This window comes from Cyprinus carpio, chromosome A15 (assembly GCF_018340385.1).
Source record: "Cyprinus carpio isolate SPL01 chromosome A15, ASM1834038v1, whole genome shotgun sequence".
Lineage (NCBI taxonomy): Eukaryota > Metazoa > Chordata > Actinopteri > Cypriniformes > Cyprinidae > Cyprinus > Cyprinus carpio.
Genome location: NC_056586.1, coordinates 20,515,788 through 20,538,826, shown reverse-complemented (window position 1 = coordinate 20,538,826; position 23,039 = coordinate 20,515,788). Strand labels below are relative to the sequence as shown.

The 23,039-nt window shown below is 34.9% G+C and overlaps 2 protein-coding genes and 1 long non-coding RNA gene across 8 annotated transcripts; 2 read left to right on the top strand and 1 right to left on the bottom strand.

Annotated features, from left to right (window-relative positions):
* Positions 1 to 385: 385 nt before the first annotated feature.
* On the top strand, positions 386 to 1,790 carry LOC109104134 (biogenesis of lysosome-related organelles complex 1 subunit 3-like). 2 transcript variants are annotated; one of them, XM_019117497.2, is made up of 2 exons: positions 386 to 505; positions 895 to 1,790. In XM_019117497.2, the coding sequence occupies exon 2, from the start codon at positions 905 to 907 to the stop codon at positions 1,496 to 1,498; it is 594 nt and encodes a 197-aa protein (XP_018973042.1). In that variant the 5' UTR covers positions 386 to 505; positions 895 to 904; the 3' UTR covers positions 1,499 to 1,790. The 2 variants fall into 2 exon arrangements, with proteins under 2 accessions (XP_018973042.1, XP_042627425.1); XM_042771491.1 differs by lacking the exon at positions 386 to 505 and adding an exon at positions 620 to 795.
* A 600-nt stretch (positions 1,791 to 2,390) lies between these two features.
* LOC109104133 (sestrin-3-like) lies at positions 2,391 to 17,663 on the bottom strand. Of its 2 annotated transcripts, none has more exons than XM_042771482.1 (10): positions 17,457 to 17,663; positions 10,076 to 10,141; positions 9,120 to 9,314; positions 8,853 to 9,035; positions 6,865 to 7,113; positions 6,373 to 6,505; positions 5,809 to 5,927; positions 5,519 to 5,709; positions 4,296 to 4,440; positions 2,391 to 4,127 (listed from the first exon to the last, which is right to left on the bottom strand). In XM_042771482.1, exons 1-10 carry the CDS (start codon positions 17,508 to 17,510, stop codon positions 4,041 to 4,043), a joined length of 1,422 nt encoding a protein of 473 aa, XP_042627416.1. In that variant the 5' UTR covers positions 17,511 to 17,663; the 3' UTR covers positions 2,391 to 4,040. The 2 variants fall into 2 exon arrangements, with proteins under 2 accessions (XP_042627416.1, XP_042627417.1); XM_042771483.1 differs by having other exon boundaries at positions 9,120 to 9,352; positions 17,457 to 17,530.
* Positions 10,160 to 19,353, top strand: LOC122147730. 4 transcript variants are annotated; one of them, XR_006161803.1, is made up of 7 exons: positions 10,160 to 10,569; positions 13,159 to 13,288; positions 13,448 to 13,520; positions 14,509 to 14,835; positions 16,091 to 16,220; positions 16,384 to 16,441; positions 18,620 to 19,353. It is a non-coding gene; the product is annotated as an uncharacterized LOC122147730 (long non-coding RNA). The 4 variants fall into 4 exon arrangements; XR_006161801.1 differs by lacking the exon at positions 13,448 to 13,520 and having other exon boundaries at positions 10,167 to 10,569; XR_006161802.1 differs by lacking the exons at positions 13,448 to 13,520; positions 14,509 to 14,835; positions 18,620 to 19,353 and adding an exon at positions 17,482 to 17,610 and having other exon boundaries at positions 10,230 to 10,569.
* Positions 19,354 to 23,039: the final 3,686 nt, after the last annotated feature.

Genomic DNA, 23,039 nt, shown 5'->3' with positions numbered 1-23,039 from the left:
GAGCAATCAGTGAGCAAAGTTCTTCTTAGATTATTCTGATTACTCCTTCATTCTGACCAATACTGTTATTCACCAGACAATCAATTGTCGAATCGATTATTTATTTAATAATATGCATTATTTATTTCTTTAATCAATTTGTGTTTAAGATTCACTGCTTTGACACATTTTTATTTTACTCGTGTCTGCACCCTTTTTTTAAGTATAAGTTTGGCCATTTTTCTTAAGATTTTCTTCTAATTTTGGACTGGGGGAGAACACTTATTTTATTATATTATTTTATTATATTATTATTATTATTTTGTGACGCGGTCACGGATAAGCTGTGGAAAATGAATGGTTGGATAGTTATTTTATTGTTTTTATTTTTTTTGCACTAATTCTTTAGGACTTTCATTTTGAATTCCTACACGCTGCTGATTCTGTAGGACCTTTGTTTTGAATTGCTAAGTCTTTCTGATGCTTCCTGTTTCCAGCTGGTTTCTCGTGACACAAACACCAGCAGGTTAGAAAAATACACACGTTCGACTTTAATTGCTTTATTAACGCAGCTACTGTGCAAAATTAGTATCAAAACAGACGCGTCAAACAATATTATCATCATTTAATTTTAAAGTGTCAAAATAGTGTGATAATGTTACAACAAAACGCAAATAAGGCTTGTATTAACTAATTAATAGCTTTTATGGACACTTACCATGATGATAATACTACGATATTCCTTACGTGCATTAGAATCTCGTGTACACTAAAAATAGTATAATTTATTGTCTTGGTATACATTAAAATAAGATGGTATTAATATATTTGTTTGTACATATAAAAAGATCCCTATAGCATGGTTAAGTACTTTTAATCAGTTTAGTAATCAGCTGATTTAAATGTATTTTCCAGGTGTGCAATCATGGCAAGCAACAAATTCCAGATCGTGGTGCAGGGAGAAGCATCTGAAACTGACTCGGATGATGAAGTGTACATCACCTCTGGTCCTCCTGTCCATGCATCATCATCTTCATCATCAGGGATGAAGGTGGCAGGAGAGGCGTCCGAAACCGACAGCGAGGATGAGGAAGAGAGAGCTCGCAGACTAACCTCTGAAAGCCATCAACAGATGCTCCGCAAAGACCTGCCGCCTCTCATCGTGATCAGAAACACACCCGCGGCTGCGTCCGGACAGGAGGACAAATCGTCGCCTGTGTCCAGACTTGACTCATGCAGGTTTAACACGTTACTCCAGCAGAAACTGCAGGAGAGCAATGCGCGGTTGTGTGCAGATGTCAATCAAAGCCTGAAACAGGTGTATCAGAACGCTGCACGGGACATAAGACAGGCCACCGCTCACCTCAACAACTCCCAGACAGCCATCATCAACGCATCCCACAGCATTAGACTCATACTGGAGGACCTGAAGTCAGTGTCTGAGAAGATCGACATCATTACCAGCTGCCATCTGCTGCCGGACATCACCATGCCAAACCCGCTGTCTGAACAATGCTAATCAAACGCTTAAGAGCGCGATGAGACGGCTGCATCTATATAAAATGACAAATGTTGTGAAATATTATTGTTAAATATGCGCCTGCTGTTGGCCTGTTAAAGGTCCAATATTAGCCACAGCTTGGGTACATTTTTATGAATTTCTTGTGTGCTACATATCAATAGCATTTGACAAACATAGTCATCATTATCAGTTATTATCAATTAATAACATGAAAAAAATTGGAGTGATTTGTTGAATGCACTATTGAGGAAATAGAGACAATAAATAATGCAAGTTAAAAAATTGTAAACTTGTCCAATTTGTAAACCAAATTTCTTCATTTGTTTTCTCTTTAACGTATTTGTTTAAATTAAATTCAATGTTTAAAAGAAAGTGTACATTTTAGGGGATGAAACTAGTCATCATTTCTTTTCATTTTCTTTAATTTTTTTCCCAGTTAATTTACATATAGCCCTGTGGTTAATAAATGTAATTAATACTATTTGAATAATTAAAAAGAAAAAAAAATAGATAATACATGTCCTGAAACTGAATTTAGCAATATATGTATGTATATATATATATATATATATATATATATATATATATATATATATATATATGTAACATAAATGCAATTTTTCTTTTAATTTATCTTTTGCAGTTCACTTACATAGTCCTGTTGTATGATTTTAATATTATTATTACTATTGAAAATTTACACACACACACACACACACACATATATATATATATATATATATATATATTTCTGGTTATATATATATATATATATAGTTCAATGCTGTTACTGCTTGCCAATATGCCAAATATGAATTTCGGTTGTTTCCACCTTCTGCATACATGTATTTTGTCATAAAACATAAAAACAAAAGCATAATTCATAAACTGAGTTTGTTTAGAAACTTTATTGAAGCATACAGGTCTGTGATGGGCATTTTGGAAATGTATACATTTATAATGAGTGGAGAAAATGAAAGCTTCATAGCACCACCTTGACTGGAATAAACACAAGTAGGAAATGCAACATATGCATATTATTCTTTGAAACACTTGCAACTAAGTTTGAAAGGCACTTTGAAGACAGATTTACCTACTCCATTGATACATATGGAACAATCTCTGGTGTACATTCGACTAAATGAAATCATAGCCTGTGCTTCTAAACGTGAATAAGGCACTGTCCATGAGACTGGACCAGGCAACACTTTGTCTCATTCTATAAAGCTTATCTTTTCACTATACATTTAATTGTAGACACAATCTATTTTTAAAGGACACTAATGCTGCACCTTGATTAGAGTTGTGCAAATATGAAGCAATGATTCTTCAAGCGATATAAATAAACCTTTGAGAAATGGTTTGATGGACAGTAATGATCACATCAATAGTATCAAAAGTAGTTTGCAGACGCTCCCTACAGGCAATCATGCATATATCACTCACACTTATGAACTCTCTCATGCTCCTGTTCATGGGTTTCTTTCACAGAGGCGCACCAATTAAAAACAAAAAATGCGCAACAGATGTGCAAATACTTTGTCCTACACAGACAGATGTTCAGCTACATGTTAAAGCTCACACACACGCACACAGAAATTAAGTTACAAGATGCGATTAGTAGGGCTATTGCAGGTGGCAGGAACATATATATTATGTTATAAGTATAACACTGAGCATCAAAGGAAATAGTAAAGGACTGATAGTACAGTAATAATGCTACAAAACCTTTAGTTTCCAGGTAAACAACTAAACCGTTGATCTGAAAAGCATAGAAACAAATTGCAAAAAATCTAAACAATACATTCAATAGGAAATAAACAAGGTACATGAAAGAAAAAAAGGCACAGGGATTAAAAAAGAAAGAAAGAAAGACTTTTTCCTCTCTATACAGGAGTCTCACATTCTGATAATACAAAAGGAAAACAGTATTCTGTTCCAAAACACAGTTCTTCTTAGATGTGCAAAAAAGAAGAAAAAAAGACAACTTCCTGTTTCAAAATGTGAACTCAGTCCTCCAGTATTTCAGCTTACAGTATAAGTGAGATTTCAGTGAGAAAATATTGCACGTTAACGTGATTTTTCAAGTCGTGATGTCATAAATGATGTCGTCTGATTAATCAGGTCCAGTCCAAGGATTTAATGTTTTAATGTTGGCATTTGTCTGACCATTAAGGATTATATTTTAATCCAGTAAAAGTCATGACTGCCCACCCACAATTCTTGATGAGTATTTATCTGAACATGCCATTAGATCCCATTTTGATGTTTAAGATTATACCCAGAATGCTTTCAGTGTCCTTAATTTAGTTACCATTCTGAAGAGTCTAAGAAAATGTATACACAATTTTGGACACAATTGTAAGAATTCTATATGCAAAAGTAACTACTAATGACATGTACCATGATGGAAAAAACAACTTTTGGTTTAATTTAGGTGTAATGATGTCCATATACTGTATTGTGGGTTTGATTACTCAGGTCACCTGAAAGATAAGGTCTAATTGGTCAGGTCATATAATTGGTGAAGTCTGGTTGGTCAGGTCATATAATGAGTGATGGCTCTCAAAGCATAGAGCAGCTCGGCCTGCATTCGAGCCTCCATTAGAAGCAAATTCACATGAACCTGGATAAAGGAAAGAAAGAGAATATCACTATATTAAGAGGAAATAAACACTGTATTATTCTGACTTGTTTGGGTTTTCAATGGCTTTTTACCAAATAAAAAATACAATTAATAATAAACTATAAATCTTAAATAAATTTTAAATTTTGTCTTGATTATATGACTCACCTTCTCAGAGTGTCTGAACTGGTGCCAGTAGCTCTCGTACATGCGGCGAGTGGTTCTCTCCGGATAACACGTCACTGTTTTAATGTAAACCTTCAGACTGCACTCCAACAGCTGATTCACCTCACCGTAGTCATAGTCGTCGTATCTGCAGACACAGTATGAATGTTCATCTTACAATATTAGGACCCGTTTACACTAGTGCGTTTTCGTTTTAAAACGCATAACTTTTGCTACGGTTACGCCTATCGTTTACAGTACTCCGGCGTTTTCGACCCTCGAAAACTGAGACTTTTGAAAACGCTGCAGACCCCGTTTTAGTTTGAAAACAGATTGCATTTCAGTGTAAACGGACCAAAACAGAGACTTTTGAAAACGATGGCATGGCTGCCCACATTCACTCTGCGTATCCTTGGTGACCGTGTAAACAATAACATCATGCACATTGTTGTACCCATAGATGTAACGTTATACATAGATTCCCCATTTGATCGCTCCAAGCATGTAGACGTGTCCGTGATCTAAATAATAATAATAATAATCATCTACCTAATCATATCTATGGCTGTACCTGCATGAATGGTCACGTGACATGCGTTTTAGGTTGTGTAGTGTAAACGGAGAACGTTTCGGAAACGCAGCGGAAACGCCAGTGTAGATTAGGATCGGTTTCATTCTAAAACGCAGTTTTAAAACAAAAAACGCACTAGTGTAAATGGGGCCTAAGGCAGTGCAGGGCTGGACTTCAGTACTCCTGGTTGTCCTGTGCTAGTACACCAGAGGGCGCTATGGGCGTACATACTATACACTGTATTCCAGTCGCATAGTACTATTTCTGCAGTGTAGAGTTTGTATCTGTATGCATGGAATACCCAGATGACATTTAACCAAAAACAGACCACAAAACTGTTATCTAAAACTATAAAAATTGTTCACGTTCATTGAAATATAGTAAATAAAATTCTAAACTATAAATAAAAATATAAAAATAAAATATTAAATGTTAAATTAAAAACTAGAAATTTATCAGAATAATGAAAAATCAAAGTATTATCCACAATGATTATTAACACTGTTTTATATATATATATATATATATATATATATATCAGACAATATATTCTATTCCAAACACTTTTTTGTTTTTATTTGATTCCTGATGTGAGACTGCTAATTCTTTTTCACTGGCAGAGTTTCACGAGTGTTGTCTGTGTTCACGGACGTACCGTATTCCGTACATACAGTGAACGTAGTTGAAGAGAGCCCTGCGTAGCATGCTGGTGTCCACCCCCTCGTGACTGGCCATGTTGTAATAGGTAAGATCACATGCCGTCCTGAATTTATCATCCAGAAGGTGACCAATGTCAGAGTACAACCTGTTCACCAGAGAGAAACCATGATCCTCCCATGAGTAGTCCTACAGCGTGAACAGGACAGAATGGTCAATCATTCACTCTCAGTGGGGTATAAAAACAATAATGCTGTATATGTGGAAATTTGAGGGTGTTTGTCATACTTGTGCTTTAAAAGTGGGTGGGTTGTCTTCTCCGTGTCGCGCAAAGTCTTGGTATCCAAACGACGGGTCGTCTACAAACCGAGCCACGGGAGAAGGAGGCACCACTTCCTCATCAAACCCTGCATATGAAAGTCACAATATTTTAATACAAGAACTTCAGACTAAAGACAGCTAGATCCTTTCTTGTTTTCAAGGAATGGTTCAAATACGGCACGTCGACTGGTCATGCTTAGTTTGACGTCATTTATTACTAGAGGCAAATACAGGTTTAGAAAGGCATGTGGCTGAGTACACAATGGTAGAATTTTCATTTTGGTAATTTATCCCTTTAATTCACGATTTACCACAAGACCACAACCAAAAGCGAAGGAAATTGGGGGTGTGGCGGACTGACAAAATGGAGGAAAAAAACAAAAAGAAAGGGAAACAGTCTAGTACTGTTTCAGTGTAAATATTATGTAGAGTTCCAGCTTTTATTAGCATGTAATATTTTCATTATGAAAGAAAAGATGTACTATGAACTGAAAAAGAGCAGTCGGGTAGGAAGTATTTGTGTTGTAATACCTGCAGACACCACTAGAAGACTCTCTTTCTTTTCTTTCTCAAAACGAGTGAACATCTCCTCCTCTGACGCATCATCGTCTTCTCTCTCCTCCAACAATCGCTTCATTCTCTCCATCAGAGCTTCTAGCTCACTCTGAAATACACAAAAATAGTTAAAAAATTATATGCTTACTTGTATATAACAAAATTGTCCAAAATAATGATATAATACATTATTTATACAATATATGTATATATACCACATAATTTTTTGCATTAACAAAATGAAGCCTGTATTTGATTTTTTTTTTTTTGCATTGTAAAAATATTTTCATGTAAATTAAGCATACATTATGTTTTTTTTTTTTACTGTAATACTTTAAAATACTGTTTTACAGTAACAAGAATCTGTATGCAGAATATAATTACTTTTTTTTTTTACTTGGTGAAATCTGAGTGGCGATCTGAAAATGTTTTCCTGATATAAAAATACACATTGTAACGTTTTCCTACCCCAGTGTCAGGGTTACACACGGGGTTCCCGTTGGCTTGGTTGCTGTTTGTTAGGTGGCAGGTGCATAAACCCGCCATAGCTGGAGGGCAAAGGTCATCCGTGACCCCGTTGACCTCTGTGACCTCAAGGTCCGGGTTGACACCACTACCAAACACAAAACTAGCCAAGGCATGGAAATGAGCCAACAGTACGACAGCATGAACCAGCTCTGCCAGAGACCAGCTGTGTTCTCCCGTCTTCACCAGAGCCTGAGAAACAGAGAGTATAAGATTATTCACTTTTGATGTAAATACGATTTTAACAAATGTAATGAACAATACAACATTGATCAAGACTCCAGTGTAAGATACCGTATGTGTTCACGTACATAGGGTCATGTAACGCCAGAAGGCTACCATACTATGCTACTATTTCTGCTATAAATGTGTAGTATGCCCTTTTTCCAACATGCATTTCCTAAAACATAGTGTGTGCCGTGTATAACATACATGGAATGTTGTATCCCACAATGCAAGTGCATTGACTTGATTTCCAAGGTGAGGTCTTGACTCAGTGTTTGATTTGATTAAGAATTAAGATGTTTTAACACAAAACTGGATTGAAAATGCAAAACTTTTATTTACAAGACATTCATTGCACCTTCTGAATTAAACAAGCATGTAGTGACAACAAATGTTATGGGCTACAGTTTGAAATGTTTTTTGTTGCATAATGCTAAAACAATTCTGGGCTGCATGATATTGGAAAAAACTGATATTTCTGTATTAAGTTTTTCTGCAATATATGTGACTCTGGACAACAAAACCAGTCTTAAGTGTAATTTTGTCAGATTTTTTAGATTTATACATCATATAAGCTCTCCACTGATGTATGGTTTGTTAGGATAGGACAATATTTGGCCGAGATACAACTATTTGGAAATCTGGAATCTGAGGGTGCAAAAAAATCTAAATATTGAGAAAATTAAAGTAAAAAAAAAACCTTTAAAGTTGTCCAAATGAAGTTCTTAGCAATGCATATTACTAATCAAAAATGAAGTTTTGATACATTTACGGTAGGAAATTTACAAAATATGTTCATGGAACATGATCTTTACTTAATATTCTAATGATTTTTGGCATAAAAGAAACATCTATAATTTTGACCCATACAATGTATTTTTGGCTATTGCTACAAATAAATCCCAGTGACTGGTTTTGTGGTCCATGGGTCACATATATAAAAATACAGAAATGTTTTCCAGATGACTTGAATAGCTATATGTGGAAAGAGTTAATCATTCTAGAATGAGAGAGGTGATTTTGATAATAATTTTTAAAAAAGCCGGAAAATTATTTTTAGACCTAAGTGATTGGGGAAAAGTTTTTTTTTTTTTTTTTTTTTTTTTTTTTTTTTAGGTGTTCACACATGGGTTTACCCTTTACAATGAGTTTTTGAGTTTTACCAACTCAAGTTTAAAAAAAATAGTACAAAAAAAAAAAAATACTCATTTTGTGCTGTTTTTGACCAATTCTATAAATTGATTACAAATAATAATTGTGGTTTTATTGCAATATTGTAACTAGTGTCATGTAAAAATAAATAAATAAAAAATATTTTATTTTATACTACAAGTGTTTTCTTAAACGTTAAACATTAAGCTTTTATTTTGACATGTTGCTAGCAATAGATGTACGCACTGCTGATTTTAGAGTGAAGCTCAGACTATGTTCTTTTGTATGCGGGAGCTCATGATCCAGTGTTTTCAGTGTCTCAGATCGGCTTGATTCACAATAAATAAACCAAGCCATTCTGAAAAGCTGAAGCACTGTATGATGGGCTGCAAGCGTGTGGATGAGCAGAGCCATTAAAGTAACATTTTTATTTATTTAATTAAATCACAGTCTGCAAAGTTTTGACAGTTGCACTAAGCCATAAAAATGTTCATCTTCATATACCATGAAGATTAGTGTATATTGAACAACAAACAAGAAAGCTAGTGTTTTACCTGTATGTGTTGCTTGGTAATGAGCCAAGGTCTGTGCGCGAGGATCTTGTTAATCTCATTGAGGTTGCGAAGACGTTGTGGGCAGAACTCCAGACCTCTCAGCCAATCAGAACAGACACCTATCTGCTCGAACTCTTGCACATGCTGACAGACCAGTGCAGAACACTGATGCCGTGCTGCAGCCTGGAAAAGATGGAAATAAAAAATCACTCATAAAATGATTCCAGTTCTCTTTTGAAAGTGTGTTTTTTTTTTGTGAGTTTGTACCATTATAGCGATATAATGCCTGTAGTGGTGTGGTAGTGGGCCGTCCATCCTCAAGAGATAATAGTGGCAGCGGAGGAACGCTTGCAGATAATGCGGGTGGAGCCCCATCAGCTGCGTCAGGTTGTCCATACGACCGCTGAACTCTTCGTCTAAGAACATCACTGTGGAGTCACTCAGAGGCATGGCTCCTATGATCTGGGATGAGGATCAGACATCAGTCTGTATGTATTTTCCTGACATAAATGTACTCTGGTCAGATGATAATACAAATTAAATATGCGGTCTGTCAGATTTTGTCATGTGAGAAGGCACTAACATGTAATGCAATGAATCAGAGCCAAGAACTCTTGAACTCTAGTTCAGGTTCATTCTAATTCAGCAAAGTGAGGTCAGATGCTATAATTCAATTTACATTCTAAATACACTTTCTTAGATCTCCCGGCATGCTTAACTAAGATTTAGTGAAAATAATCTCTGAACCAATTGAACTCAAAACAAAAATGAAATGAACACCAGCTGACCCAAGAAAGAACGATTACCATATCTGAGCTGGGTGCACTTGCATTGAATGAATGTGTGATAAAAGAAAAGAAAGAATCCCCCCCCCCCAAAAAAGTGGTAGTACTGTGGAACTTTGACATATATTATGGTATTTAAAGAATGCTATAGTAATATACCATGGTATTTACATGGCACTGCTAGATACACTGAAAACTGGACAGCTTTGCATGGCAAGAATAAATGACACTTTAGAATATATTCAGATAGAAAGCATTTTTTTAATTGTAATAATATTTCACAGTTTTACTGTATTTTTGATCAAATAAATTCAGCCTTGGGGAGCATAAGATACTTCTTTCAATTACATTTAAAAAATCTTAACGGACTTTTGAACGTTAGTACATTTCAAAGAATATCATAGTAATACCATGGTAAATGTAGAAGTTAAGTATTACCTCATTTTCTGGAATAAACGAGCTTGGTCCTGTTGATATGTGTCTTGACATCTTCATTTCTTTTTCCTGAGGAAAACATGATGATGATGAATATGAAGGAAATATTAAAACGATCAAATAAAAAATGTGTTTACTGAAGTGTGTGTGTTTTTTTAATGCTAAAATACTTTCTCCAGTAGCTTAATTCCGCACAGCAACAGTGGCTCAACCAATGGTTTGAGTTTGGGGGCGGAGCTACTTGTTTATTCAACTAATGGCAGGCAGGTGAAACCTGTTTGAAAGCAGTCATTCTTTCAGAGACACTAATGCCTCGGAAATTGTTTAACAAACATAAAGTGAAGGAAATTCAGGAGATATTCCAACAAAAGTATCATAGTGTGTTTATTGTATTTTAAAGAGCCACAGCATTGATTTTCAGGTCGATTTTGCGTCTCTCTGCTGGGGTTTATTTTGAAAGTCCCTCCCAGTCTTTGTTGTTCCTGTTACAGCAAAAGGTAAGAGTTCCACGAAAACTGTGTTTGTGTTTTATCTGTGTGTGTGTGTGTGTGTGTGTGTGTGTGTGTGTGTGTGTGTGTGTGTGTGTGTGTGTGTGTGTGTGTGTGTGTGTGTGTGTGTGTGTGTGTTCGCTCCACTGGCTATAATGCCAAGGGTGTAAGGGTCACTTCAGGTCAATGGCCCGAGACCTGGACACACCAAATCTTTTTCCCTGTCATTCTAACCCTCCCTTTCAATTTATCTATCCTTCCTTCCTTCTCTTCAGGATTTGGGTTTGTTCAGGATAAACTAGCACCCACCCCCAGCCACCACATATACACAAACAGTGCTGTATTTGCGGTCAGAAGTGTTTTGCCTCCACTCTGCAGCCTTGTTGGAAACCTCTGCTGTTTATAAAACACCAACCTACTAATAAGGGTCTGCACAACCAGACATATTTCAGCTTTAAATCTGATGCACAAGGTCCCAAACATGATTTTTTTTTAATTTTTTTTTTTTTTTTTTTGCACAGTCAAGTTGGTTTTCCAAGGATGCAAAAATTGTGGGAGGAAAGATTGAGCAACACAAAGACAAGGAGAGTTTTGTTTTAGGCTTGTTGGTTTCTTACATTCACTGCTCTACTGAAAGAGAACAAGACTCTACCTATTAAATAAAGAAAGTAAATAGACTGCACAAACAAAGAGGACAAGCAGCAAACAGAGGGAGGTCAGAGGAGAGAAAAAAAATACAGAAAAGGCTTTTGAAAGCGACGCCTCCAGCGTTAAACAACTCGACTGAAACACATTCACAGTGTGTGCAGCTGTGTTGGTGCTGCTAACTAAAGCTAATTAACGAAAAATAGTAAAAATTGTTTTTTTAACATTATATAATATTTTGAGAGTGAAGAGATATAGATAAGGGAGACTAATTTAATCCGTTTAGTTTGTTCTCTGTGCTTAACGTGTGTAAATCTGTGTGTATTTGCAATGAGGCTGCAATGATTTGCCGTCCAGAACTGTTTGACACACACAGAAACATTGATACGGCACTGTGACCTGCATCTTGAAAATGCATCGCCGCTCTCTCTGCCAATCAAAATGTGGCATACTACCAGCACTGATAATGCTTAAGACTGTCATTCTACAGCACCATGGTAACGATTCTGTTGTCATGGCAGCAGCATGAGTGTCCATGGATAGAAGCAGTCTTCCTCAATCAGTCTGGGACAGTGTCCAGATTTAAGTATGCTCTTTTTAAAAAAAAAAAAACAAAAAAGACAAGAAACTTGAAAAAAAAAATCATTATATGAATATGAATAAATGTTAATCTATTCGCATGAATAAAATACTGAAATGTCTACACTGTAAAAAAAAAATCTCATTTTTAATTAAAACAAATATAATTGGAGTATGTTTTACAAGAAAATACAATTTCAGTCTTTCTACTTTCTACTTATTTTTATGTTTAATTCAATGTGTTACTGGCCATTTCTTTAACTGTTTGTGAAATTTACTAGCAATTTCTGAGTAAAATTTGTATAAACTATTATTTTCAGTGTACAGGCAAAGAACCAAATACCAATTTATCATAACCAAAATGTCAAATTCTGAATTTTTTTTCCTCAGAATTGCGATATAAACTCACAATTCTGCCTTTTTTTTTTCTCACAATTCTGACTTTTTTTTTCTTGCAATTCCAAGTTTATATTTCACAATTGTGACTTCTTTTCACAGTTATACACCCCAATTCTGAGGGGGAAAAAAAAACTTTTCTTCAGAATTGTGAGCTAAATTTGCAATTCTGAGAAACATTTTTCCTCAAAATTGGACTTTATAACTCGCAATTGCAAGTCTATATCATACAATTCTTTATTTCTCAGAACTGCACATTTATATCTCACAATTCTGTCTTTATAACACAATTGCAATTTATAACCCACAATTCTGAGAAAAAAAGTCAGAATTGCGAGATGTAAACTCGTAATTGCAAGAAAGACAGAATTGTGGGATAAAAAGTCACATTGCCTTTTTTACCTTTTATTGAGTGGCATAGATGAACAGAAATACAGAAAGAATTTATCCTTGGTAATAGTAAGAATTTTATTGTTAATTAAAAAAACTTTTGAACAAATTTTGACCATAGTAACCACAGTTTCCCACCAACATACTATAATTATACTTTTTTTACGGTCTCTTTCATATTATATATCTTTTGGGGAAAAACTGTACTAACAATAATTTTATTAACTATAGTATTTTGTCAGAAAATTTTAATATGGCATTTCCATGCTACCTTTACCATTGGAGTATTGCCACTTTTACCATGTAAATAGTACAATAAGCATAATATTATAACTATGATTTCATGCTTTCAACTATTTGTTTCATGCTTAAAACCTACTACAGCAAATCTACATTTACTACCCAGATACTGTTCATTTTTCTATGGGTGGTTTTTATGCTTGTACTGTTTGTACAGGTCATTTCATAAAACAGCCACTCCTTGATCTTCTTAAGTCTGTTCTCAATGCTCAAATGGACTCTGGATTACAGCGGAGGTGTCTGAACAGTACTCTCGCCTTTAGACACGTCTGGCTTTATGTATTACAGGATGCTGTTGTTCCAGCACTCTGCTTTTGCCCAGTCAAGCTTTTGAGTCGAAATGGCTGTCCAGGAATCCTATATGCTTCCTTCCCCTCCAGGACCTGGAGCTCTGCCTTCAGCCAAAGAGATGAGAAGTGTAAGTGCGTTTTAAAGAGATAAAGAGGGTAAAAATGTGGGTCTGTCTGGGACTGGTCGTGTCTTATGTTCTGGAGGAAAGTGCAGAAATATTTGTCTCCGTGACCACAAAGGATGACACTTTTATGCTCAGTTTAAACAAATGAGTCTGTTTCTTCAGGCCTGCTCTTACTGAGTTTGAAGAAAGAGAGAGAAAGAGACTGCAGACATGGATAAAATATGGAAGAGGATGGGTAAGAGAGAGAGAGAGAGAGAAAGAGAGCGAGAGATGATATAAATGTTCACAAATATTCAGTGTCTCAGTGAGGATTAGGATTAGGTTTGATCTCCAGTGAAGTTTTAAATGAGATGTAATGAGAGAACGAAGGGTTATTATGGAGCAGTTTACTGGGATTACTCTACTGAGTTCTTCAAGACTTAGGATAAATTAAATTTAGGGTGATTGTGTAATTTATAGTGAAAGACGGGTCTTAATGTTCATATTTTCACAGCAGAGCACTCAAAATGTGTTTTACAAAAAAACAAACAATTTAAATAATGGAAATGAAGCTGAAATAAAATATAAAATTAAATATAAATTGTATATGAAAATTTGTCCAAATTAAATAAAATGTTGCCTTAGCAACAAACTGAAATAAAATAAGTTGAAGTACTAAAATTGGATAAATAAATACTAGAATAATATATTAATAATACTAAAATAAATAACACTGTCCTGAATACACTGCATGATTTAGTATCAGTCATGGCTGTAGCACAAATGGTGTGGGATGGGTGACATGTTAAAATTAACTTCTAACCAAAAGCACACAGTTTAAATTCAACCACAATTTTTTAGATAAATTCTATTATTGTGCAATTATTGTACACCAATAGATTGTGTATAAAATCAACTGAATCAATCATAAATGTGGTAAATAAATATGCACTTTTAGGAATTTAAAAATTAATTTCTTTGGGGGTCTTACACAACAGCATAACTGTTTCTCTCATGATGATCCTCCGCCTGGTGATCACTTGATTGCGTAAGAGTCTGTGGCCCTTGAATGATGCCATTAAGCTCATAAAAGATTATGCAGCACTAGCAGAATGCACAGGTTTTAGTTTTGCTTGATCAGACGGCTGGTGGCACCAGGACTAATGTGCCCAGCCGGATCTTGCATCCTCACTCAATTAGTGGTTTGGAGTATTTGTAGTTCTCATGACAATGTCTACCCACAGATCTCTGCTCAAACACGACTACAGAACGTGAAGGCACTGGTGCTGTTCCTGACGAGTCACTATGCAGTGCGATTCATTGGTCAATTATGTCACGCCAGCGAACACGGCAGCTGGAGGAACAGGAAGTGTGTCAGCTGCTGAATCAGCAAAACTCGGCAGCACAATTTATATGGGGCTTCTATCTGTCTCTCTTTCAAGCAAGAAAACATTGAAATACAAAACCGGTTGCGTCAATGCAGGTCACAGTTTTGTTGCTGTTCAGTTCCACAGTAGAGCCATTGTTGCTTTTTAACTGAAGCGTGTGACGGCAAACAAGAATAAAGACAGGTAAATATGAACCAACACAGGTGGTATGGGATTGGGTAATAAGAGAGAACATTTATGCTCTATGTGCGATTTATTTATTTATTTATTTTTATTTTTTTTTATGTCAAAATACATTCTCTTATCCTAGTTTATTCTTCATTGACTAAGTATGCCATGCATGGGTTTATATCCCAGGAAAGTGTCAATATTGAGCCTCCCATGTACCATCAAAATATTTAAAAGCAATTAAAACTCTGTTCTGTCAATCTCTTTCAAGCTTAACCAATAGCAAGAGTTTGGGGGCATGGCTACTGTAGCATGCTGAGCCAGATGGTGTTTAGCCGAGGTGGGAACATGGAAGATGTGTTACATGGGAAATTAAATTCAGATTAAATTAGAAAATGTGCCAAAACATGCAGTAGCGTGCTTTTACAAGATGGACGAATTTGATGGAATGTCTGGAACTGCATCTCGTTTGACGCACTATGCACTACTTATAATACTCAACCATGTAGTGTATGAATTACACCATATAAGGTTATTTTGTCATTCATAATTGGCGTTTGAGAGCCTCTCCCTCACCACTAATCAATTGAAGTGTCCAACATGTCACACTTTTTTTTTTTTTTTTTCTTCAGTTATTTAAGTGCAATTTTCTTTTTGGAATTTTCAGTGTGAACACTCTACTCACACTATTTGTTAGGGCTGCACTATTATGACAAAAATCATAATTGTTGATTATTCCCTTGAAATTGAAATTGCGATTATTAATTACGATTATCACAATTTACATTGAATTGTTTATACCGTTGTTTGATGCAACTGCATGCCGTATTTTTATATGGAATAAACAAGCTGAAAACACTCTAACTGAAAAACATTTAGTACTTTTCTATAGTATTAAGCCTCAAATGTCAACTATACATCGAATTGGTTTCTTCTTTAAATTAAAAATAAAATAAAAATATGAATGGTATTATAATGTTATACTAAAACTAAAATTAAAATAATGGGAAAAACCCTTAAGATAACATGTAGAAAAAAAAAATGCATCTTAAATGCAGAATAACATGGACTTTGAATGATTAATTGTTGCTTTGAATGATTACGTAACTGTAGCATTCATAATTGTAATCGCGATTAGAAATTTGATTAATTGTGCAGCACTACTATTTAAAGGCTAGTACTACAAAACGGCATTGACTAGTGCCTAAGTATGTAACGGGGCACACCTTGAGTTACGATCAAGACGCCGAACAGAGTTTCTTCTCGGCAGGTAATGGTGCATTCCAGTTGTACACGGAATTCAGACTCTGAGTTCTCAGTCGGAGTTCTGATTCTGAAACTTCGAGGTACAGCAACAACCTGGACTTCAGAATCCAAAATGTCTGCTCATTGCATCAACAGTAAGTGAAACATTAATATAAGTTTAATTTTTAGGTGAAATTTTTATTTAATGCACTAATGCAGTGGTGTAAAGAACTAGAGAAGAAAATGTTCTTTGTGTTCTAATTGGAAATAATTGGTTACAATTTGACTCTAATTATGAATGGCATTATTTTTCTGCAGGTCAAGGCAGGGCAAACAAGATTTTGAACTGAATGTTCCCAACCATGGAGAGCAACAGGTGAGGAGACTAGCTACATGTTGATGAGAGTTATCACAACAAGTGAAACGGGTAATAAAGAACCCTGTCGGCATGACAAACTTGACCACGAAACCCTCAAACTATTCTCACATAACAGGCTTTATCCAAACACACACACATTGTGTCAGGCACTCAAAATACAGGTTTGCATACAGCCACAGGATAACTCGCAGTATCTGCTCATGTTATAGACATGAAGACCAAACAAAGAGCTTGCAAGCCTTCAGCCAACAGTTCAGTCTGATAAATGCAAGCTCGTGTTTCAGTATTAAAGTCCAGTTTGCTTTACAACAACTTTTGGCAGGGTGTATGTGAGAGGAAGATGTGCAGAGCAGAAGTAGGTCACATGTGTTCAACATGATTGATGACAGCTAAAAATATCATCTTCCAGCCAAAGAAAAGAGAGGGATGATAGCAGGATTTCAGACGAGAAGAGTACGTCACTAAATTAACCTCTGATACAATCATAGTATGATAAAATGCTTACCATTTAAACTTTGTGATTGTCACAAAAATCAGTAGATAAATAGATAGATAGATACATACATACATAGAAAACTTTAAATTACACATCACAAAAGTGGTTATCATTTATACTAATATATATATATATATATATATATATCTCACTTAGATATATATATTTTTTTTAAATGCACACATTGGAAAAATATATTATGTTAAGCATACATAGGCTATATGTGTTGTCACGGTTGAAATAAGTATTAATCCAATTATCTATAAGTTAAAAAAAAACATACATAGTTTGAAAAAATAAAGTAATATAGATGACTAAAGAAACCTCTCTGGGTCGCCAGAGAAAGTCATGCACAAACCATACAACACATTACAAACCAAATGCACCAAGATCAGCATCAGGATCAAATGCATGCTGGACAAATGCAAGGAACGCGTGCGACTGAAATAATATAGCCTTGTATATAATATGAAGAATAACAGTTTTGATGCATAAACACTAAGGGGAAAACGTTACCTTTTCTCTGATAATGTTCCGGCAGTGGTTGCAGATGTCTGCGGTTCCGTTCATTCCGGCAAGCTTAAACCAGATGAAGAGCTGAATCCCGGTCTTAGTGATGGTGTACTGGTCTGGGCATGTCCGCTGCCAGCCCCTTTAAGGACGATCAAGACCTGAAGGAGGACTGGAGACTCCTCCGTATCCCTTTGCGTCTCCCTTCGCAGTGCGCAGAGCTCTGTCCAACTTCAGCATGAACGTGCGCTACACGCCCCCTCAGCTGACCTCTTTCTATCCGACTCCCGAGTGAATCACTCTTGTGAACCGATTCGAAACGCGCTTGTGAATCACTCAACTGATGACTTCGTTTGGCTAAACCTGTGAGATTGAAATATATATATATATATATATATATAAATATATATATATATATATATATATATATATATATATATAACGAGAATAAGTAATATTAACATTGCCAATAATTAATAATATTACTTTTATCTACTATGAACAAAAAAAAAAAATCGCCGCTATAGTTGCGAAGCGTATACTCCAAAACATTAGTAACAAAACAATAGTAGACTACTGTCATTATTTATCACATTATTGTAGATATAAACTTCACAAATATATCACAAATTCATTATGTGTTTGTTTTGTTTAAAATGGCTTAAGATTAGCTGGCGTCACCGAAACACTTTGAGAGATGACTCAAAAGAATCGGTTCATTGAACCATCCGTAAGAACCAATTCGAAAAAAAAAAAATCATACAACTCAATGGTATTTTCTTCACGAGATACTGCCCCCTCCAACTTTTTCTCTCTAGTCCACACATGTTCCTCTCTGCATATCAAAAATTTTAAGGGCCTTATTTTTTCATGTACAATGTTAAACTGTTCAATTATTTTGTATGCAGGCAGGGGCAATGTTTTATGACTAATCAGCTCCCAGTGAAATATCTGTGCTGAGGTCAATGGCTCATATAACCTCTAATAATACAGTGTATTACACCAAAACGTCTGATTAGATTTCACTATCTCTATATTTTTCCTAAACTGCTTCTGAAACACATTTGCTCTTTTTCGATATGCATTTACTGCTTTATTGTCTAGGGAAAATAAGCACGGCTTGTCATTGTCTGGAGTGCAGGGAACGCAACTCGGTTGTCTTTTTACAGTGTATGCAAACAGGAGCCTTGAATAGAGTTGGGAATTGCTGACTGAGCGGAATGACCATCAGACGGTGTGGACAGGAGCCAAACCCCGCAGGATTTTGGTTCATGGGTTCATGAACGCAGCCCACGGGGTGCTACTAAAAACATTCCTATGATCTCAGACTGTGTTGTAGAGTTCAGATGAAATGAATGCTCGCCTACATAAACTTGTTCAAGCTGTGATGTTCTGTTGTTCCAACAGGTTGCAAAATGTCACTCAACTTCAAGTTTCTGCCTAAAGTTAGGGAGTTTTTCTTCTAAAAGCATGATAGGGCAACATACAGGACATGTTAGCAGTGCTGTAGCATTTAGTCAGCAAATTCCATGGTGATCCTTAAACATTAAACCCTTAAGCCAAGAAAATCCGCATGGATCTTGGTTGAAAAAGAAACCCAAACTGAGAAGTTGTCTTTTTTTCTTCCCTGCCACCAGAGTTCAATTTCACCCGGCAACAATGTGATGTCATTAGGAGAGAAAAAAAATCAGCCAATCACAGTGCCGGCTGATCAGCCTGAGGTCACAATGCTGTATCCTAGCAATGGCCAAATCCTGCTGTTGTGAACTTCCTGAGACAGTCTAGTTTTATGCAATCTAGAAATCATGTCAGTGGATTTTGCAAACATTTTACAACCCCCCCCCACACACACATCTGTTCACAGATAAATCTGCAGAAAATTCCAGTGTTATTTTAGGACAATTCATACACAATGGTAGTTTTTATTAAAATTTTGAATTACTTTTTATTTTCATATTTTCTACTTTCATTTTACTTTTAGTTAGTTTTAGTAATTTTGTTGTGTTTTTAAAATATGCCTAAATATTCCTTCATTGTATTTTGATTTTAAATGTAGTTATTTAGTTACCCAAGTTACGCTAAAGAAAATGAGAAATGTATTTAGCTACAATAAAATCATATTTTATTTCATTTCAGGTAATGATTATTTTATTTCAAGATTTTTTTTTTCTGTTATTTTAGCTGTAGTTAACAATTTAGTTTCAGCTCAGATTCCCCAAAAAATCTATATCTGAAACCTTTTTTAAACAGTTGCATCATTGTTTGTTCAGTTTTGATGAATGCACACAAACTAGGCTTATCATTAATGTAAATAGCTTGACAAATTTTAGTCATTTGATATAATACAGATATACTCAGTATTATGGTGTGTGCGAAAGTGCTTTAAAACGGGATGTAATCCTGACTGCCACCCATTTCCTCCTATTCTGTGAAGGGCTGTTTAGGAAGTTACCTTTGTGAGTGTGCGTTAAAGCCTGAATTCTAGCAATGGTTTATTTGCTGCCATAGGACACATGCAGTGAAGACCATTTCCATTCCATTGAAGGATATTTCCACAGTTATGACTGTAAAGCTATATGCATGTGAACGTGACCCTGCCTATATTATATTAAGCTATTAAGTGGGCCTAACTTTCCAGTTCTCACCCAGACAGACTGACTTGTGTCTGTTTTATCAGATGAAAGATCTGCAAGTCTTCTCTGGGTATTACATATTTAGATACAGAGACAGTGGGAGAGCCTGTCAAACAAGCATTTCAGCTGTGAAAGCCTACTTTGACAACACCTAAAAATACTTTGATTAAATCAAACTAAATCCAGTTAAATACAAAATCAAACTCCTTTTGAGTATCCTAGAGCACCTTTGATTTGTCTTTTTGATATTTTAATAAATGTCGCTAACATAATTTTTTTTGACATTTATAGTCATTCTGTTTAGCTATTAATTCTGACTTTGCAAAACATTTTAGGAGTCATTTTATGAAACCAAACAAGAAAAATAGTGTGTTCATTAAATTACATTGTGTAATCTTAAGAATTAAATTACATTGTGTAATCTCATTTGTAAGTCGCTTTGGATAAAAGCGTCTGCTAAATGATTAAATGTAAATGTAAATGTAAATTAATACATGCTTTAAAAGTGTTAGGATATAATTATGTTTTCAAAAAGGTAATAAGGTTGAAAGTTTCAAAACATAATATATTACAACAAATTGACATTGATTCTGCATAATACTCACTCAATTATCAGTTGTTCACTATACAAAATACAAAAATATTTAAAATATAATAATTTAATAATATATATATATATATATATATATATATATATATATATATATATATAATCACACATATAATATATAAATCAAATAGAATATAAAATATTATAATAAATAATATTATTCAATATGAATTCTAAATGAGATTCTCTTTTATATTATATTACTCTCATAATGATATAATATATAATTATAATATTTTTTGCATATTTTGTGTGTGTACATATGCTATATAAAATAATATAAATTCTTGGTAAAAATCAATATTATATTATTCGCAAAATAAAATATTTAATTGTAATTTTGTGCATATTTTAGATTTTAGTTTTTACTGTTTATATATATATATATATATATATGACACCCAGAGAATGACCCTGAATTGTGTGTTTACCTCATTGAGCAAACACTGCTGTTTACTGCTGAGCATAACTAGTAAAAGGTCACTTCTTGTGATAACCCTTACAAAGACAATAGGTTCACTTCAAAAATCCATTGATCAGAAGCTGTCATAAATTCCACATACAGGCTACACAGAAGGGAACCTTCCAGGGAGAGCCAGACGGATACAAATACGTCGAACGGAATGTTTACAGTGCAGTTCCTAATCAGTGTAAATACATAACTTTTCATTTAGGATCTTTAAACATGTCACAGGATTAGGAATTACATGAGTGATATGATTGTTCACGGATTTTAAAAACAAGCAGGGAATGACTACAGAAAAAAAAAATCCTGGAAATCTGGCTTCCTTAAACATAAGAAAAAAAAAATTAAGGCAGTTGAGAGGGAGTTTTATGACTACTGAAGGTATATATAAGATATGGAGTTTGGCATGAGAATACAGTAGGTTATAAAAAGAGAGAAAGGGAGAGCAAGAGTTCATTTCTCTGTGAATAAAGGGCCAGGAATGTTTAAGCCCCTGCATGTGATTTTAGATTAGAAAAAAACCCTCAGGAATCTCTGCAAACCTCCACTTTTACTCCTTCACTTTTTCCCAAACTTTCCCGCAACCCACTCAGATATGGGAGCTTGAAGACAGAGAATGTGTGGGGGTGTGTGAGGAGACTGGTGTAGAGTATAGAAGTAAACAGAAACAGGGCATGTGTGTGTACGTGTGTTTGTTTGCATTAGTGTGAGTGTGTGCGCGTGCAGTATAGGGGTCAACATATGTAGTAGTCTCAGGCTGTGGGTTTTCTGGGACTGAGTAGTTTGGATAAGTGGGGGAAAGTTCACAGCTCAAAGACGTCTTTCAGTCCCAGCATGCACTGCCACAGCTTTCTTCTCCAGTGCACTTAAAAAAAAAAAAATCTAAACATAGCTGCTGAACATTTTACTTTTACATGTATATATTTTTATTATATCATCATCATTATCAAGCTTTTATTACAGACTCAAGGTCCGATTTTTAAAAATGAGCAAATAACAAATAAGACACACACAAATTAATGTGTTACAAAAATGCAAATATATATATGTTATGTGCCTATTAAATGCATAGGCTATATTTACATAATTTTATATTATATTTTTATATATTTATACTACATATATTTACACTTTTGTCTCTTGCTTTGCAGCTTCTTTCCACAGAGTAGCCTAAACATGATAGACATTACTGCAGATATTTTATGTATATGTTTACATGTGCAGTTTATTTCCATTGAATAACGTATTTTCCACGTGAAAGTTGTATGAGTGTGCAAAGCAAATCATAAAATGGAAAAATCCTTTTGAAACCTTTCATTTTTCGTTCGGCCTTTGCCAGACAAGAATTTTATCACAATCGTGTGATAAATTTACCTGCTGGCGGCCTCATGTGGACAAATGTCGATGCAAAATTAAAAAACAAACTTTTCTAAGGATCGTGCTGTCCAAAAGATGGCGCTGCTTCCATGCACACACTTACTAAAGCAACTTGTGTTTTAGACTCTGTCAACTAGGACGATACATTTACATTGTTTTTGCTTCCACAGATAGATAGATAGATAGATAGATAGATAGATAGATAGATAGATAGATAGATAGATAGATAGATAGATAGATAGATAGATAGATAGATAGATAGATAGATAGATAGATAGATAGATAGATAGATAGATAGATAGATAGATAGATAGATAGATAGACCAAATGCTTGACTCTGCATGTTTAAGTCTGTGTCGTGTCAGCAAGAGAAAATTAATTTTACAGTTTTATGACAAAAGGAGATGGGGCAGTAATTATTAAACATGCTCATCATTTCTACTGATCCCTCACTCCTATCTGCCTATCATTCATCTTTCTTGTCCCTGTTTTGTGTTTCATTA